The sequence below is a fragment of the Ochotona curzoniae genome, unplaced genomic scaffold, assembly GCF_017591425.1.
Source record: "Ochotona curzoniae isolate NIBS_2020 unplaced genomic scaffold, NIBS_Ocur_1.0 contig_3520, whole genome shotgun sequence".
In the NCBI taxonomy this organism is placed as follows: Eukaryota; Metazoa; Chordata; class Mammalia; order Lagomorpha; family Ochotonidae; genus Ochotona; species Ochotona curzoniae.
In genome coordinates this window covers 11,235,304-11,253,618 of record NW_024465894.1, presented here as the reverse complement: position 1 = coordinate 11,253,618, position 18,315 = coordinate 11,235,304, and the positions used below count along the sequence as shown (strand labels likewise).

Genomic DNA, 18,315 nt, shown 5'->3' with positions numbered 1-18,315 from the left:
GCTTTCAGATATTACATACTTTTAAAATACTGTTGTGATGACTACCCTTGTAATTAATGTATTGCATTTCTGTTTAGTTTTAACTTTTTTTTTTTTTTAAATGAAGGTTTCAGATATGCTGGGAGTAATGAGAGGGTACAAAGACCCTATGTGTCTGTAATTGGTTTCAACAATTACAATTCATGGCCAACTTTTTCTTTTTTTAAAGATTTATTTAGATTTATGGGCTCCAGTTTGAATCCTGGCTGCTCCATTTTTGATCCAGCTCCTTGCTAATGGAAAGCAGTGGAGAGTCCTTGGGACTCTGCACCCATGTGCGAGTGCCAGAGGAGGCTCCTGGCTCCTGGCTTCAAATCGGCTCAGCTCTGGCCATTGTGGTCATTTGAGGAATGGATCAGAGGATGGAAGATCTCTCTCTGTGTGTCTCATTTTCTCTGTAAATTTGCCTTTCCAATAAGAATAAATAAATCTTGGAAAAAAGAAAGACTTTATCCCTCTTGGGAGCACTGAGAAGGTGTATTTCACCAAACCATTGCCAGTACCGAATATTGGCCTAAAAAGCAAATTCCTGCTAGTGTTATAGAAAGAAAAAAAAATCACAGATCTCAATGTGCATTTTTGCTGTAGCTTATTTGATTGCTTCTTTTATGCCTATTGAATAACTGTTAATGTCCATGTTTTAGTCTTGGTTTTAGCACTTACTGTTCCTTTGCTCTGAATGTACTTTTTCATGTTTAACTTTGTATATCTAGGTTATTGCAAGACTTTTTTTTTAGGCTTTTATTTAGGAAAATTCCATTTATTTGCGAAATTACAAGGCATACCATAGTAGCCCACTTTTACCTATATATGTATATATATTTATATATATTTTTAACCTATATTTAAAAATTTTTTTTAAATTTTCCATGACACAATTTTGTAGATACAGTAATGCTCCCCTCCCCTTTTTTCCCTCCCACCATTTCCCCCTTATTATTACGGTAGTATAGTTCTTTAGTAACAGCTACAAATTTAACATTCTGCTCTATTAAGTGGATCATGGCATTGTAGGTATAGGTAATGGTAGAAAATTGAGTATCAAATTTGTCAAGGTATATTTAACAGTTTCCTTGGGAGTCCTTTTATTCGGGGTTGGTGGATGTTCTTATTTCAACTGTAAAGTTCCTGTTCTAGAATACATCTGCTGGATTGATGTGAGGTCCTAAGTATTGCGTTGTTATCTCTGGTTTCCGGTGTCTTCCCTTTCAGATCCAGAAAAAGCGAGGGGATCTCCGTCTGATCGTGGCCTCGGCTACTCTGGATGCAGAGGTAAGAGCAATTGCCTCCCCATCCTGCCCCGCACCCACGCTGGAATGGTTGGACATGCGCCTGGAAAGTTACCTCGAGCCAGAGCTTGTCTTTGACAGGCCAGCCCTCCTTCCTTGTGGGGCCATCTCACGTCCCAGATTCCGTATCATCACAGCAGCCTGCTTTGCAGCTGTGGGTGGAAATTAGCCTGTAATTGAGTTCATAATTGCTTGCTTGTTTTGTTTTTCTGTATGCCATCTTTCTCTTCACCCAAGCAGCTGCTTTTAACTGCTCCTTTCAGGATGAGGCTGCATTTCTTGCATTTATTTATGACAATGACATATATTTAGACTCCTTTGTATATCTGAAGTGTTCCCTGTATGCGTAGTAGTTTCCATGTTAAAGTTTTTTCTGGCCAAGTTCACAATCTTTTTCTCCCTTAGTGACTGATGTTCTAGTTCTGACAGCTGGTTGGCCCTACAGTTATTTCTGGCCATTTGGCTATAATACCTACACACCAAGCCTGGTGCTAGCTGTTGGTAGATCATATACCCTGCCCCCTGACGGGTGCAGCCGCATTGGCAGCAGTCGGTAGCGTGCTGTGTCCAAGCTACTGAGGCCGCCACAGAGGCAGTGCTCGCCTCCAGCTGGCTGCAAGGTGTCCGAGGCCTTCCAGAGGAGATGACATCTCCCCGGGAGGACTTGAAGAAGTCACAGAAGTTTGCTCGTGGGCAAAGGTGGGCATGATGCCACATGAGAACATTGGGGTTTTGAAGCCATTGTGTTCAAGGAACCATAAATCTTGTTTTAGTTGCCAGGCTGCGTTTGGGTGATCCAACCCCAAACCACCTCTCTGACTTCAATCCCTTCTGCTTTGTCCAGTCTCCCGACACTGCAGTCACTTCCTCAGAAAAACATACGCGTCTGCTCCGGAGCACAGTCTTTCTAGACTGCTGCACTCCATTCTCAGGTCTTTGTTCATGTGGTTCATCTTGGTCAGCTGTTGTCTCCTCTGGAGGGGCCTTTCCTGACTGTCTTATCTGGCACAGTGCCTCTGCTGCTCTTGATGCACTCAGCACCTAGCACTTCCTCACTCGGTGCGTGTGTCCAGGGGTGTGTTGTGTGTCATCACTAAGAGGTAGCTGCCATGAAGCTAATTATCTTGTACTCTCCATCTTAAACGATGTCTGGCATATTGTAGATGCTTGGGTTGAATGAATTCTGAATGGGAAGCATGGGAGGTTACAGTGGAGAGATTTACAGGGGCTCCATGTTGCAGGGCCTTGCAGCTAAGCAAGGAAGGATGAACTCCACTGTGTATCTGGCTGGGAACCGCGAGAGGTTAGGTGATAGGGCAGTGGCCTGATGATATTTGGGTTCCAGGAAGATCACTGTGGGTGCTGTGTAGAAAGGAGAAGATGGGAAGGATGCCGCTCACAAGGCCAGTTCTGTAAACCAGATGGGAGGTCCAATGGGCCTGGCTCCTGATCTCTGAGTGGCTTCAAGGATGCATAACTTAGAGGAAGCACTCTGAATGGCTTGAGGAGATGCCCAGATGTGTGCTTCCGCTGGCTTGAGCCTGTTCACCAGCTATAGGACACTGTTGTCTTCCGTCTGCCCATGGTGACGTTTGGATTACGGCTCCTTGGTCACCTTCCTTGTCTAGTCCTCATCTTCACCCGTGGATACCTACTGGAACGCTCAGTGGAGGACTCCATCCGACCTCTCCCTCAGTTAGCTCCTCTGTGACTAGAGATCCCCTGAACGTCTCTGTTATCTTCTTCACTTCCCTCTCTCTTTTGAAAATTATTAAATCCAATTTCAAAATGATTTCAAACAGGTTTTATTGTGTCGAAAGCTGTAATAGCCAATTGTTGTCTTAGGTTTACAGTTAATTAATACTTATGAATTGCTCACAATTGTCCTTCATTGCCATTTGGTGTGGCACAGAGATTTAACAAATTAGTTCTGCCTGCAGTAGTTGCTGGAGCTGTCTTTCTGGAAGTAAGCTTTGTTTTTTTAAGAGAAAGGGGGCCGCGGGAAATTGTTGTACTGTTGTGCTGGAAGGTGGAGCTGGTGGCACCTGCTTAGTTTTGAAAAGCTACAGTCCGTCCTTCCTCCAGCCCTACCCTGCTTGGGTGTCCTCTGCTGGGGCAGCAGGCAGCCTTTGTGTGTGACTCACTCCTGTGTCAAATGTGGTTTGCCTGTTCTTATGTGAAGGTGAGGCAGTTGGAAAGAAGGCTTGGAGAGGGTCAGTGAGGGCGCATGTGAGGAAGGCTGTGTGGAAGTCAGGCAGGGTGGCTCAGGGAGCCAAGGGGGCTGAACACTCACTCCCAGCAGGAGCTGAATTTCTCCGCAACGGGTGAATTCCAGACCACTCAGAGGGCCTGACCAACCAGCCTGCACCTCCTGTGGTTTCCCTCGGATGCTCGCTGGGGTGGCCTGCAGCTGGGATGTGGAGCCGAGCAGTCTGTGAGGTTTGAAAGGGTCGTCACCTTGGGCAGCTTAGCTGCTTTGTTCCCAATTAAGTCAGCAATTTCATAACATGGCTGGCTGTAATTACTAAGTATTGATGGACCATTGTGTCACTTAACATTTTTCTTTCATACAGTTCCATTCGTACATTCATACAGCAGAAAATGTCATTACTGAAGATACCCTTTTGTTTAAATGATCTCAAATCCACTTCTCAGAGACAAGCGAATTTCTCCTACTAGATTCCTGATTCCTGGGAAAACACTTGGGGTCAGTGGGGTCAGGTCCCTACTCTGGATGTATCTGTGGGCCAGGAGTGGCTGACCTGACCACAGGTGGGTGTGCTGGACAACTGCAGCCCACTCCTAAGGTTAGCTCCAAGCACCTGCCACGGAAGGAAGCTGCTACAGGCATGCATGACCCGTGGGTTCCCTCCACAGGTTGAGCCTTCCCTCATGAGATGCAAGGCCTCTCTCTGTGAGTTTCCAGCTGAGTGACCCCACCTCTTGCAGCCCACAGACTCTGTCTTACCACATGTGCTGAACTCATCTCCCGCCCCGTGTTTCTTGATTGTGCCTCAAGCTTCACACAATGTTGATACTCATATTTACTTGTTTTTATGTGTATTTTAATGTTCCCAAATAAAGATGAAGCTCCTCAGGGAACCTGGAATATAGTTGAAAGATCATTCAGAATCAGAAGATGGACACCTGTTCCCCTCGCTGTACCACACACACACACACACACACACACACACAGTGTCTCGTCCCCTTGGCCGTGTACCTTCCTGTTTGCTGCTGCTCACTCTCCTGCCAGTGTGATCACTGAGCCCTTCTCAGTCTCGACATCCCTGTGCAGCTTGGATTTTTGTCTCCCAAGATAAAGTCTTTGATGGTGTCTCTTTCCCTCCTTGTTGGCCCCCTCTGGGCTGCAGACCTGGTGACTAAATGCCATTGAGTGGGAGAGCCTTTCAGGAGTTGTTCCCCCATTGGTACTGTGGGATTAGTCAGGGAAGCGCACGAGCAGGGACCTCCCCGGCTCAAGGCGTTGTGCTGACACCTGTGTGACGTGCAAGGCTGGGGAAGACACTACCCCTGCCTTCAGGTGGCTTAAACTGTGTTGGAAAGTCACAGTGGGTACTTGTGTGTATCAGTAACTACAGTGCCAGGAACACATCTGGGATTCCCAGAAGTGAAAGTTTCCTTTAGAAATTATTATCATGTGTCATCAAATTTGTGCTCTCAAATTAGAGCTACATATCGACCTATCTTAATTGTATTAAACTTGAATTATACCTTTTGACCCAGCCTTTGATTAAATAAAATACAGGGATAGAAGGAAGATGAATAATACCGTAATTCCATGTTAGCTCATATGCGTTACTGAAGATACCTTAAAGTTTCATATTTGCTGCTTTTCAAAGCTTCAATAGTTATTGGAATGTGGTTCCCCTTAATTCCCAAAATAAAAATGTGAGTTATAAAAATTGTTTTACAACCTTAGATTTATGTTCCCTGTATCTAGTCCCTTCTATCCTCTCTTGTGCCAGTTTTATATTAATTTTTCTCTCCATGAATTATTGTGAGTTTTTTTCTGAGATAAATGAAGAATTGACTTTTTGTTTCCATTAGAAATTTCGAGATTTCTTTAATCAGAATGAAACCAGTGACCCATCCCGGGATACGTGTGTGATCCTGACAGTGGAAGGGCGAACATTTCCGGTGGATGTCTTTTATCTTCAGAGGTTTGATATCATTTGCATTCTTGGTGGGGGTGATTGGTAAAATCAGCCTATCATGCAGCAGAATGACGGGGAGCCGCTTCTGCTTGCAGCTTTTAGGGGGAGCAGGAGGCCTGTGTATGCCTCCTGTCACCAAGTTATGTTCCGATGTGGCAGTGTCCACGGGAGCAGAGAAGGAAGAGGACTTGATAGCTTCAGACCTGACGTTTCCCAGGTTGCGCGCATCAGGGCCGGTGCTTAGGTTGCCATCCTTTGGTTCTCAGCTCTCTGCATCCTTAGTAAGAAAATCCATTTGGCATTTTTGTGGGGAGCACCTAAGAACAAGAAGGATGGGCCGTCCTCGTTCCTGGGCCCAGTCAGTGGCAAAGAGCAGGAGCCTGGTCCAGGGGCCGATAACCCAGGGAGTTATGAACTGGGCTTCTGAGTTGTTTTGGCTGAGAATAGTGGGATTCAGTGCTGGGACCACAATCCCTGACTCTTCACTGGCACCAGCATCCCTGGCATGCTAAAGATAGCACTTTTCTTTTTTTTTTTTTTATGATGCGTGTGTGGATTGCTTCTACTTCTTTGCAAATAATAATAGCTAAGATATAATTACTGGATATTTTTGAATGCTGCATTGTAAAGGGAGGAAAAAAGACTTTTTTGTATGTGCCTGTACTGATTTCCTGGTGGGCAGGTCTAAGCCAGCTCTCACGAGGCCTCGCTGCTGGTCAGTGAGCAGTGATTAACGAACATGTTCTGGTAATGAATTTATCCCATGTGTCTTTTCAGTCCTGTGCCAGATTACATCAAATCGACTGTGGAAACTGTGATGAAAATTCATCAGACTGAGGCGGATGGAGACATATTAGCGTTTCTTACTGGCCAGGTAATCCCCCTGGACTTCTCGGCGGTGATCAAACACGTCCAGGCAGTACTGCAGTTACTATGGAACCCTGTTACTCTCTGCTCAGCCACTTGTTTCACCTTTTGTTGTATTTTGAGGTTGCTTTATTGAATGAAAGATTGTTTGGGTTGATTGTGTTTGTCAGCCAGGTTGCCTGGGAGTTTGTGGCACCAGCCTCTGCTGTCTCTAGAGGGTAAATGTGGTTAAAAAGTAAGATGAGTCGTTGAGGCAGCAAATGTTGTTTTCGGTGCACTGTGCTACTCGGACGCTGCAGCCATGTGCCTCTCTTCCCACTCGTGCTGCCCGCTCTTCCTGGAGGTGGTCAGTGGCCTCATTACTGGAAAAATAACCAGACAAGATCAACTGCTCACTCAAGGTTATAACATGTTCAGAACTACCCTCCAGCTATCATCTTTTCCACTACGAACATTTTCCACAGTCCAGCTTATAATAATTTTATGTGCTGTAACTTGTCTATATGTGTGAGATGCCTAGTTTGCCTGGATACATAAGAGCCCAGTCAGTGTTTGTTGTTATTCATTGGGAATAAAGATAATATAGAGAAGATAGTACAGAGTTTAGGAATTAATGTTACAATTGCAGATTTTCACTCCACTCGCACTGCCCAGTAGCGGTTGATCATATACCATCCTAGAGAGAAAGGTGTGGGTCTGATATTTACCAGTCTTTAGAAAATTAAGCTCCTGAGCTGAACTTTTCTTGTGGTAGGATAGAAATGACATGCTCACAACTGATCTGTCTCTGGCCCCTGGGTCTCTGTCTTTAGGAAGAGGTAGAAACTGCCGTGTCCATGCTGATGGAGGAGGCTCGGGCACTTGCGCGCACTGGCATGAAGAAACACCTCCGTGTCCTCCCCATGTACGCAGGGCTGCCTTCGTTTGAGCAGATGAAGGTGTTTGAAAGGGTGTCACGCAGTGTCCGGAAGGTGAGGCTGATCTCATGACCCCCGAGTGTTTGCAGTTGTCTGTCGGTGTCCCTATCCTGTGTTTTGGAGGGGTTACATGTTATGAATTGTGCATATTCACAGGTGTACAGTGTGTACAGTGTACAGTGTACAGTGTGTACAGTGTGTCCTGATCAGATCAGGGTGATCAACATTTCCTCTCCTGTGACATTATGTCGTGTTTGGAATCTCGAGCTCCCTCCTTCTGTTTGCCCATGAAGTATGTGCTGGGTCACGATGAACCATAGTCACCGCTCTGTGTGCATAGTGCTAGGGCCTTGCTCCTATCTGTTTCTGCTTTGCTGCAGGTTATCTAAACTTCCATCCCCTCCTATCTCTCACAGCCTCTGGTTATCACTATTCTGAGTTCAGATTAAGTTTGGAAAGATTTTTTTTTTAAATTGAAGTGAGACTTGGTAGAACAGGAAAATTTCCTTTAGGAATGTTGGGTGCGTGCTTGTGCGTAGTGGAGCTAAAAGCACATGATCGGTGGATGCCGTGAACCTGTTCAGACCTGCCCTGCACAAGGGTCCCTCTGACTGTAGTTATCAGAGCCTGAGACCTCTCTTTGTTTCTTCTCCGCCTGCCTAATGTTTCCCATGAAGCAATACTACCTTGGCTTACACGGCTGTTTTGGTGGATTGTGGTCATTCAGGAACAATAGATAAGTCACTATCCATGGTTGCTAAACTCTTTGATTTAAGTATCAGTTTGCCTGTAGAGCCAAGTTTAAATCAATTAATTCTAGGTGTGGCTTTCAAATATCTAGCCTTGAAATTGGGGTGAAGCAGGGTGTGGTGGGAAGAACTGGTCGGAAGGAGCAGCAGGCAGCCATCTGCCTCCTGTTCCTTGCTCTCTTGTTCCTCACCCTGGGGAATCACCCTTGGCCTATCAGCTTTTTCCTGGCAGTAGATGAGAAGTCAGTTTGTTGCTGGTGTTTATCAACAGGTGGTTGAAATTATGGTGAGGGACAGTCTGGGAATCCACTGCTGATTCCAGACCACTTTGAAGAGGGCTCAGGGGCTTGGCCATGAGGATGGGGCCATTCAAGTTGGCCAAGCAGGAGCCCTGGCTTCCGTCACTGAGTTACTGTGTGCCTTGGGGTGAGTTATTTAACCTCAACTTTCAGTTCTTGTAGTTGTAAAACATAGCTAATAATAACTTTTATATAGCTGGTTTCATGGCATAAACTCTCAACTACAAAAACAAGTTAGAAAGATTTGTATACAATGCTCATTTTATAGAATGATTCAAAAGTTTTTTTATTATCTTAACAGGCAGAGAGAGAGAAGGGGAAGCTATGCTAAAATTTTTTAGATTTTTATTTGAAAAGCAGCATTGCAGAGAGAAGGGGAAAAACAGAAGGGGAAGACCTCCACCCACTCTCCAAATGGTCCTCATGGCCAGGACTGGCCCAGGCTGAAGCCAGGAGCAGGGGACTTCTGGACACAGTATCCCAAGCACTTTAGATGTTCTCCATTGTTCTCCCACGTGCATTGTCAGGGAGCTGACTAGGAGCTGAAATAGGTGGAAATTATTGCACCCATTGGGATGCTGGCATTGCAGGTGGTGGTTTAACTCACTATACCACAATGCATTTTAAAAGGGAGGCTCCAGGGGCTTCTTCTGGAACCCTAACGTGGGTGGCAGAGGCCAAATACATGGGCCACCTGCTGCTTTCCCAGGCCATGAGCAGGGAGCTGGATCAGAAGTGGAGTATTGAGGACACAAACTGGCACTCGTATGAGATGTGAACATGACAGGTGGCATCTTCACCCGCTATGTCACAATTCCAGCCCTGAAAGTACATTTCAGTCTGTTGGTTCATTCCCTAGAAGCCTCTAACAGCTGGCCCAAACCAAAATGGGGATCCCAGAGCTGCCTCTGGTTCTCCCACGTGGGTTGCAAGAGCCATCATTGCTGCCTCCTGCCGGAATCCAGCTCCAGCTGAGTTCGGAGCTCGAGAAGGGTGCGTGGAGTCGGCGATAAGAAAAGACACAGAGACTGTCACTTGGTGCCTTCTTGCTCCAGCTCAGGAAGAAGCTGTCCTTTTCGTTTACTTAGACACATCACAAGCCCCTGCACAAACGTTTGATTTTACTATCTTTAACTTCAGAACTAAGCCCGCATGCACAGATGTTTGATTATTTTATTTTTTATTTCATGGTCAACCAGGTGCTCTTAAAGATAATTCTATAAGTTACCATAATCATTTTCTTCAAAGCAAGCCATTATTCATTCTTCAGTAGTGGCCGTTGGGTGACAGCCAGGACTCCAAGGCCAAGGCACATGTGATTACTTGCTAATCAGTCATACATTCCTACCACATTTCTATTCCTGCCACATTTCTATTCCCATCATTTAATTGGAGAAATATGTTACAAGCGAAAAAACATAAAAATCCAAGACAAAAGTTTCAAATATTAGATCCACCCCCCGACAATTACAGGTTCTATAACCCATAAACAGTGAAACGATAACCAAAAGCCCATCTCTATGATATTAATAAAATCATCCTATAATTCCTCTAATAAAAAAACTGCAAAAGCAGCTAAAACAGCTACATTGTCTATGCTGCAAAGAAACTGCAGAGACAGACTAGCCTTGGAGATAACAATAATTTATTGCCATAGCAGTTTCAGCTCTTACTTCCATCACTTGCATTAATATTTAGGATATTTATCAAGCCCTTTCCGAGAAGGTGTGCTACATGTCTGGGCCAGATTCTGAGGCAAGTACTTATGGTTAGGTACCCACTAAGATGTCCAGAAATGGCAGAGCTTAATTGTGCTCCTGTGTGTAAATTGTCAAAGGCCTACTCACCAAGACATTATCAGCAACATTAACTCCCAAGCTCACATCTGTTACAAAAACCATCTCACAGGGGCAAACAACAATGCCTCAATAGATTACAGAATTCTTAGTGGGGCGGTTGAGTGTCCATGCACACAGGGGTGAGACCGCATCAAGGTGGTCGGAGACACGTCCGCCGGGCCCTGCCAAACAGCTGGAAGTTCCTCCAGGTCCTGCCAAGCAGGGGAGCTGCTCTCTTCACACCTTCATGTCATTCACACCTACTGCACGGACCCCAGCAGCCTCCCAGCTTGCATCAGCAGGAAGCTGGGTTGGAAGCACAGGGGCCAGGACTCATACCAGCGCTTTGATATGGGTGGCTTGGTGTGCTGTACCACAGTGCTCACCTCTGTAAAATGATTTTTTTTTTTAATTTATTTATTTTCATTTGAAAGATTTTACAGAGAGAAGGAAAGAGGGTGAGAGAAGGCCTCCTGTCTGTTTGTTCACTCCCCAGATAGCTGCAATGGCCGCAGCTGAGCCAATCAGAAGCTAGGAGCTTCTTGTGGGGTCTTCCACGTTTGTGCAAGGTTCTGAGGACTGGAGCCGTCCTCCACTGCTGTCCCAAACCATAAGCAGGAGGCTGGATTGGAAGCTATAATGTGAACCTATAAGCAAATGTCTCTGTTCCAGATGCTGGCTTAGTTGAGTTGGGAGGAAGGGAGACACACTGCTGACTATTCCCAGGTGCCAAGCTCTAGGCTCTAATTATTTTGTGTATACATTGTACCCAATACCAGCAGCCTCAGGGAGGGAGTGTGTCCCTGTGGCTGGTACCCAGGTGGCTAAGTGCAGGCCCCATGGTCTGGGAGAATCAGGCCCATGGCACCCTGGCTCTGAACTTTAGTGGGTGACACTTTTTTAGTGTCTGGGACTGCTGCTGACAGATTCTCCAATATTGGACATGCTGTGAGTGTCCTAAGATGTCCTAAATCATCTTTTAGGGTTAACAGTTTTTTTCAAAGTGGAAAGAGTAAGATGGCTTTTTCTTTTTCTTTTCCTGTGGGGAACTTAGGTGATTGTGGCCACCAATGTGGCAGAGACCTCCATCACCATCAGCGGCATTGTATACGTGATCGACTGTGGCTTTGTGAAGCTCCGGGCCTACAATCCCAGGACAGCGATTGAGTGCTTAGTGGTGGTGCCGGTGTCCCAGGCCTCAGCCAACCAGCGAGCTGGACGAGGAGGGCGCAACCGCTCAGGAAAGTGTTACCGTCTTTATACAGGTGGGTGTGGTTTTTCTCACCTTCTCGCGGTCACCTGGGCTCTGGAGAGTGTAGTAGATACTTCCTTCCCCTAGTGGCAGAACTGGGCATAAAGTCCAGGCAGGCCTCCTTTGCAGGACCTGGTGCAGTCTGTCCCGGGGCCCTGTGAGTGCGTCTACTGCCTTCGTTATTCTAAACACATTACTTCTTTACTGTTACTTCATGTTGGTCGAAGCTGGTCCATGAGTCAGCACCTGTTGCATTTGATTTCAAACCTGATGTCTGGGCCTACACCTGTCAGTAGCTGTGGGACCCTGTTGTGTGGGCTGAGTGTCCAGTGTCTCTTCTTCCCATTCCCTTAGCTCAGTATGCTCTTTCCATCTTCTGAGATGCTGAGTTCCGTGGGCCCTCACACTGGGTTCCACCCTATTGTCTGGTTCAAAGTGTCTTTGCTGACCTGTGCTCAAAGAAAGCAAATAGTAGGTTAACCCCTCTACTGTGTTAAGTTTCCAGCTGGATGGTGGCCTTACTTGTGGGTACCAACGTGCTCAGAGCAGCTCCTTCTTTCTCTGTTCATTTTTATCTTTGTTTGTTTAATGATAAGTACACCAAAATTTCCCCCTGATGTCTAGATTTCATTTTTCCAACATTTGGTTTCTTTTCCAACATATGGTTACTTCTCTCCTCTGTCCATCTGAAGTCGTTTACCTAGTCTGGGGATTAGCTATGCTGTTGACCTTTTTCTTCTGTTGTTACTATTGTCCTTGCCCAGTGTTTGGCTTTCTTTAAGCAAGTGCTCACAGAGCGCCTGCTGTCAGCCAGGTGTGAACTCAGGACTCTGGGATCCAGGGACAGGTGGGTCATGGGCTGACAGTCTGATGGTGGAGGCAAACCCACTGCCACCCACAGATTAATGTGTTATGGTATAGAAGGGTTACACCAGAGGCCAGGGAGCCTGGGCAGCAGAGAGCAGGCCCATGCTACATGCTGGGGAGTGACGTCTTGGTCTTTTGGTCACTGTCTAGGTGAAGAATGGTGGTGGAGATTAGATTTCAGCAAACCAGGTGAAGGGATGGAATGAATGCATGGGTTCAGTCAGTCCACATCCATATTTGAGGGTTCCATGTTGGAACATCGCACTAGCCATGGATTGGAAATACTTGAACAAAGATGTATGCATAGGCAATGGGGAACAATACATGTTTATTTAGTGTTAACATTGTATCCGATGTCGGTTTCTGGTGGTTCTTACCGCTGAAGAACACGGAACACCTTTACCTCACTCTTGGTGGCCTTGGGGCCTGCTGCAGGACTTAAACCCTGAGATTTCATATTTCAAAATTAGTTTTTATAAGTTAGGAAGCAGTGTACTGAGGATGGGTGTAGATTATGTGCAAATACAACACCATTTCATGTAAGACTCGGGCATCTGTGTGTTGTGAGATCCGTGAGGTGGCCATGGGGTGGTCCTGAAGCTAATCCCCTGCGGACGCTGAAGGCCACTGGACATGGGGGGAGGGGTGTGTGAGGAGCATCCAGGGAGAGCAGGGAGTAAGTGGGGCCACAAAGGAAGAGCAACCATCGCAGGTGCTAGGGAGAAATGATTGGGGTAGAAAAAGGAAAACCAGCACTAAAAGAACATCCTGAAACGCAGAGGAGGGGGAGGCATCAAGATATCTTCCTTTTAAAAAATAATTTACTGAAAATTTACATAAAACAACTGGTTAAAAGTGAACAACTCGGTAGCATTTGTTATACTGTCACCTCTGTCTGCTTGCAGAGCGTTTCATCATTTCAAGCAAGTTCCTTTTCCTTTGAGCAGTTACTTCCCATTGTCCCAGCGCCTGGAAACCACCAGGCAGTGTTCTGGCTGGATCTGTCTCTGGGATATTTCATCGGAATGGAACCATACAAAATGGGCCCTTTTGTGTCTGTATTATTTCACTTAGCGTTGTATTTCCGTTTTATTATCTAGTTGACATTTATTACTTTCTTACCATAACTTGCAACATGGAACTTTCTTCCAGTTAAAAAAATTTTTTTCTTCTTAGTAAAGTTCACAATGTTTAGAATTCTGAAAACTAACTAGATTCTTATGTTATACAACAGCTCAGCAGCTAAGTATGTCCATTTCCCCCAGTTATTACCAATGTGGTGTGAGCGTTGAGTGACATTTGTATCTATTATGTCAGAACTTTAAAGGATGGGAGTGCCAGAGCCAGCATTGCAGCACAGCAGGTAAAACCACCATCTGTGAACCAGCATCCTGTTCGGGCACTGGCTGCTGTCCCACCTGTTCTGCTTTTTTAAAATTATTATTTTATTATTATTTTTTTTTATGATACAGTTCCACAGGCTCTGGGATTTCCTGTCCCTCTCTTCAAGGCCCCTGATCCTCCTATTGGTTTCCCCTCTAGTATTACAATGGATGGTTCTTCATGGACAGTCATAAGTCCATTATTAGCATTGTATTTTCGAGGTTCATTGTTACTGTAGCATGTTCTGTGCTCCTTTTTATGGCTCCTTCTGTTCCACTTTGCAGAGAAACCACAGTTTGTTTATTTGTTCGTCAGTCGCCAAGGCGTTTGGCTGTCTCCCCTTCGGACTGCTCTGACCGCTGCTGCCGTGAAAGCACATGTGCGCTTGGCAAAGTCCTCGAGTGCCTGTTTTTAATTCTTGTGGATCTTGTGGGCTTGTGTGGATAATTCTGTGTTTAACTTTTTAAGGAACTCGTGTTATTTTTAAAAAAGGAAATGGGCAGCATCTCACATACCAAAGATATCAGGTCACAGAATGTGAACTACAGACAGGCAGAGAGATGTGGGTCAAAGGCTACCAGCTGCCTAGCACACGTGGTGCTAGTGGCAGGGGGCTGGAGAGCCCTAGTGCCCAGCCTGTAGGCTGCCAGGTGAGCTTTCTGGGGGGTGCAGCACCCTGCTCAGTCCCTGTACTTCCTGGCCTCGGGGCTGTGGCTTTGCTCCTCTTGTCCAGCTAATTGCCGACCTGGACCTTGCGCTGCTTCCCAGCTGGACTGTGCTCTTTCCGGACTTGGCCTCCGCAGTCCTGTGCACACTACTGCTGCTTGTGATGCCTTTGCTTGGGCTGTTCCCTCCTGGGTCTGTGGATCCTTCATGTCCTTCACCTCCTCTCAAGTGTCATCTGCCTTGACAAGCCACCTCAGGTGCCATCTCTATACAGCTAGTGACCTAACCATCCCCCTCTCCCCCATGGCCACGGTGTCTGGTCTTGGTCCCTGCCCCTCATGGCACTTAAGACTCTCAAGGGGATTGCTTCTAATTCCTGGAGCTCCTGGCCCCAGTGTACCCGAGTCCTCTGGACCTGAGCTGATGTCCTGGGCGTCTTTGGAAGCACCTGCTCATATAAGCATCTTCTTGGCAGGGTGTTGCTCTCAGGTGATGATAGCCTCTCACCTGGTCAGTAGTATCCTAGGAAAACATGGTTCCTTTACCCTGGATGCTCTTTAGACTAAAGCAAAAACTGGAACTGTTGTTTCATCTGTAATCTTCCGGGAAGACCTGTGCATTTTGCAATATCTGCCAGTCAGACCACACAATGTTGGTCGTGAATTTTCTCAAAGAAAGCCTCTTTGGGGCCTGGGTGTGGCCTAACGACTAAGGTCCTCGCCTTGAATACACCCGGGATCCCACATGGGTACCAGTTCTAATCCCGGCTGCTCCACTTCCCATCCAGCTCCCTGCTTGTATCCTGGGAAAGCAGTCTAGGACAGCCCAAAGCTTTGGGACCCTGCACCCACGTGGGAGACCAGGAATAGGTTCCTGGTTCCCGGCTTCAGATCGGCACAGCACCGGCCTTTGAGGTCATTTGGGGAGTGGATCATCAGACCTCTTTGAAGTTCTTTGGCAATAGACCTGGTTCTTCCTGACACCTTTTGTTTGAATTTGTTTTTTCTCTCATTGGCTGAAGCTTTCTGATCTTCTTGGAAGTTGGGCACCCTCATGTTGTTTATGGAAGGTGTGTGTCAGTTCAGACAATGACTGATGTGGCAGGACTTGGCAGGGTTATTCTCCATGCACTTGCTGAATATGTACAGAAAGGATTTCTTGTCCTCCCCCTTTTTCTCTTACCTTTCCAGCTTCTCTGAAAAGGCCTCCTGGAGTCTTCCCGTCCACGTCTTTTTCTGTTCCTCCCTCCTCAGGATCTCTCTGCCTGGTGCTTTTTCCTGTTTGAGGTCACTTTGTTCCGGGTGGGCGCAACAAGCACTCATTAGTCTATTTAGGTTTCCTGGTGTGACACTGTGTGCTTGGCTCACTGATTTTAAAAGTTAGTCTTGGACAACCTCTGCATTGTATCAGATTTGGTCACTTGTCATAATCTACTTGCCATTTTGGTGGTTTATTTTGAGACTGTTCTCTGCTTATGAGTGGATGCTGCCTTGATTTACCCAAGCAAAGATCACGGGAAGTGGGCATCAGTAGCAACTCTACAAATGCTCGTTGCTTTGATTTCATGTTTTAGGTGCATGCTGACAACAAGCATCCTAAAGTAAAAGGATAAACCTTCGTAAAGGTGTTTTGTTCAAATATATTTGTCTAAAGTATTTTGTAGATAGGAAGGGTTTTCCCAAAAGTGGAAACAGCTTTTCATCCTGTGATATGCACTGGGTTCCAGAACCTGAGGATTTCTTGCTCCAAGTGGAGAAGGAAGTGTGTCCTTGGGGAGTAGTGATTGCATCTGGTTGTCCCATCCCAGACAGTTCTGATTTCTCACGTTCCCCTCTCAGAGGAAGCCTTTGACAAGCTGCCCCCATCCACCGTCCCCGAGATGCAGCGGAGCAATCTGGCCCCTGTCATCCTGCAGCTGAAGGCGCTGGGGATCGACAACGTCCTCAGGTTCCACTTCATGTCGGTGAGTCCCTCCTGCCACGCTGTGCAGAGCTGCAGGGAAGGGGTACGCGCCAGGGCCTCGGGGGACGGAGTTGGACAGCACGCCGTTGTTCTGTTCTGACCTGTGCACAATATAAGCAAAACAACTGGCCAAGGTAGCCACAGTTCCTGTCCTTATATAATTCCTGCTCTAGACGGCTGGGGACCAGAGACAAGATGGCTGAAACAGAGCAGTGTGCTGGTGCTCTGAGAGATAGAGTAAATGAAGTGAAACTCAAGTCTCAGTGAGATTTCGTCCGTTTAGGAGGGGGAAGAGAAACCCTGATGTAGGAGCCGGTTTACAGGAATCCCACAGGCTTAGCTGGAGCTGACTGGGCTTCTGGTAGGATCCAGAGGCAGCTTTCTAGCAGAGAAGTTATTGGGCTGGGGGCCACAGTCCTCTTTTCTGATGGGTGTCAACTCCAGCAGCATGGGAATGCCCAACTCAGGGTGCGCTTGTCACACATGCCGTGTTGTTTCCTTTTAGAGTTTTTCTAAATTGATTGTCCACAAGGAGAGAAGGGAATCAAGAGAGAGCCGAGGAGAAAGAAGGAAGCTGATGTTATTTTTACCTTTGTTTTTAAATTCTCATGAGATGTTTTGAAAAATATTTTTAGGCCTTTGTATTTATTTGAAATTGTTAAGTCATTTGCCTATTAGAATCAGTTTTTTTCAAGCATCTTTTAAAGGGAGTTAGTCTTACAGTGTATCAGGTAAAACTACTTCCTGTGATGCCAGCGTCCCATAAGGGCACTGGTTCGTGTTCTGGTTAATCCACTTCTGATCCAGTTCCCTGCTGGCATCCTGGGAAAAACGCTAGGACATGGCGCAAATACTTGAGCCTCTGTCACGCTTGTGGGAGGTCCAGATGAAGCTCATGGCTCCTCACTTCCTGAAAAAATCTCTCTGTCTCTTCCTCCCTTTCTGTAACACTTTCCAAAGAAACAAAAGAATCCTAGGAAGAGAAAGTTGAGAATTCATATAAAAAAAAAAGTCTTCTAACAACCTTTGTCTGTATTTCTTGCAAATTTTTTAATTTGTATTTTACAGGGTTTCTCTTTTGTTATTTTTAATGTTCAGATACCCTAAGCATATCCTTAGTAAGATCTGTCTTTGCTTTTATGATTTTAACTCATTTGTTTTCCTTTTATTTGAAAAGAGCAGAGGTAGAGATAGGCAGAGGGAGATCTTCTCCACTGGATCACCCCTAAAATGCCTGGGAGCAGCTGGCGCTGGGCTGAGCCAAAGCCAGGAGCTTGAACTCCATCTGGGTCTCCCACATGGGTGGCAGGGGCTTGGCTGCTTGAGCTGTCACCTGCCACCCAAGGTTATCTGCAAGAAGCTGGAAGTAGGATTGGAACCTGGGAGCCAAGCCCTGTGCTGTGGGATGCGGGCATCGCAAGCAGCCTCTTCGCCCACCCCAAATGCAGTCACCCTTGTATGAACGAGGCTCTTCTCAAAGCCGGGCCACTTAAGCATGCTCACTCACATTTCTTTCCAGAATTTTTAACGATTTAAAGACTTTATTTGAACCCAACTGTATTAGTACGTTGTGACAAGCCTGGATTCTCTGTTGATGAGGTCCCTAGTGTCATTTGTGATAGCAAACTAGGTGAAGGAATGAATAGAATGGATACCCGTCTCCCCCAAGAAAAGAAATTCGTGCTTACCACAAGTTAGGAGAAAATACACTGCTTGGCCATTTATGGATTTACTGTAGGAACAGATTTGCTAGTGTAAAAGCTTATGAAAAACCCCACATCTGAGATGAAAAGAGATGTCAAGAATGATAGATCAGTATCTCAAAACATGCAGCTTCCCACTGGCTAGTTGTGTTCCGAAATTGTTTGAAACAATTAATTCAGAACTTAGCTATTCTTGTTATCTCATATGATCTCAGCATACAAGATCCCCAGAGGGTTGAAGTTCTTTTTAGCCTTTGAGTTTTGCCTCTTTGCAAGGAAAGACATGGAGGCCAAAGTTTGACTTTGTTC

General features: G+C 46.1%; 1 protein-coding gene across 3 annotated transcripts in view; it reads left to right on the top strand.

Moving 5' to 3' along the window:
• The window catches only part of DHX35 (DEAH-box helicase 35), a 57,000-nt gene that overhangs the window by 22,765 nt on the left and 15,920 nt on the right, over positions 1–18,315 (top strand). For all 3 annotated transcript variants that reach the window (XM_040981471.1, XM_040981470.1, XM_040981472.1), the window contains 6 exons: positions 1,252–1,311; positions 5,397–5,509; positions 6,281–6,377; positions 7,183–7,341; positions 11,228–11,438; positions 16,180–16,304. In XM_040981471.1, coding sequence (XP_040837405.1) covers positions 1,252–1,311; positions 5,397–5,509; positions 6,281–6,377; positions 7,183–7,341; positions 11,228–11,438; positions 16,180–16,304 — 765 coding nt within the window. The remainder of the gene's footprint in view (positions 1–1,251; positions 1,312–5,396; positions 5,510–6,280; positions 6,378–7,182; positions 7,342–11,227; positions 11,439–16,179; positions 16,305–18,315) is intronic.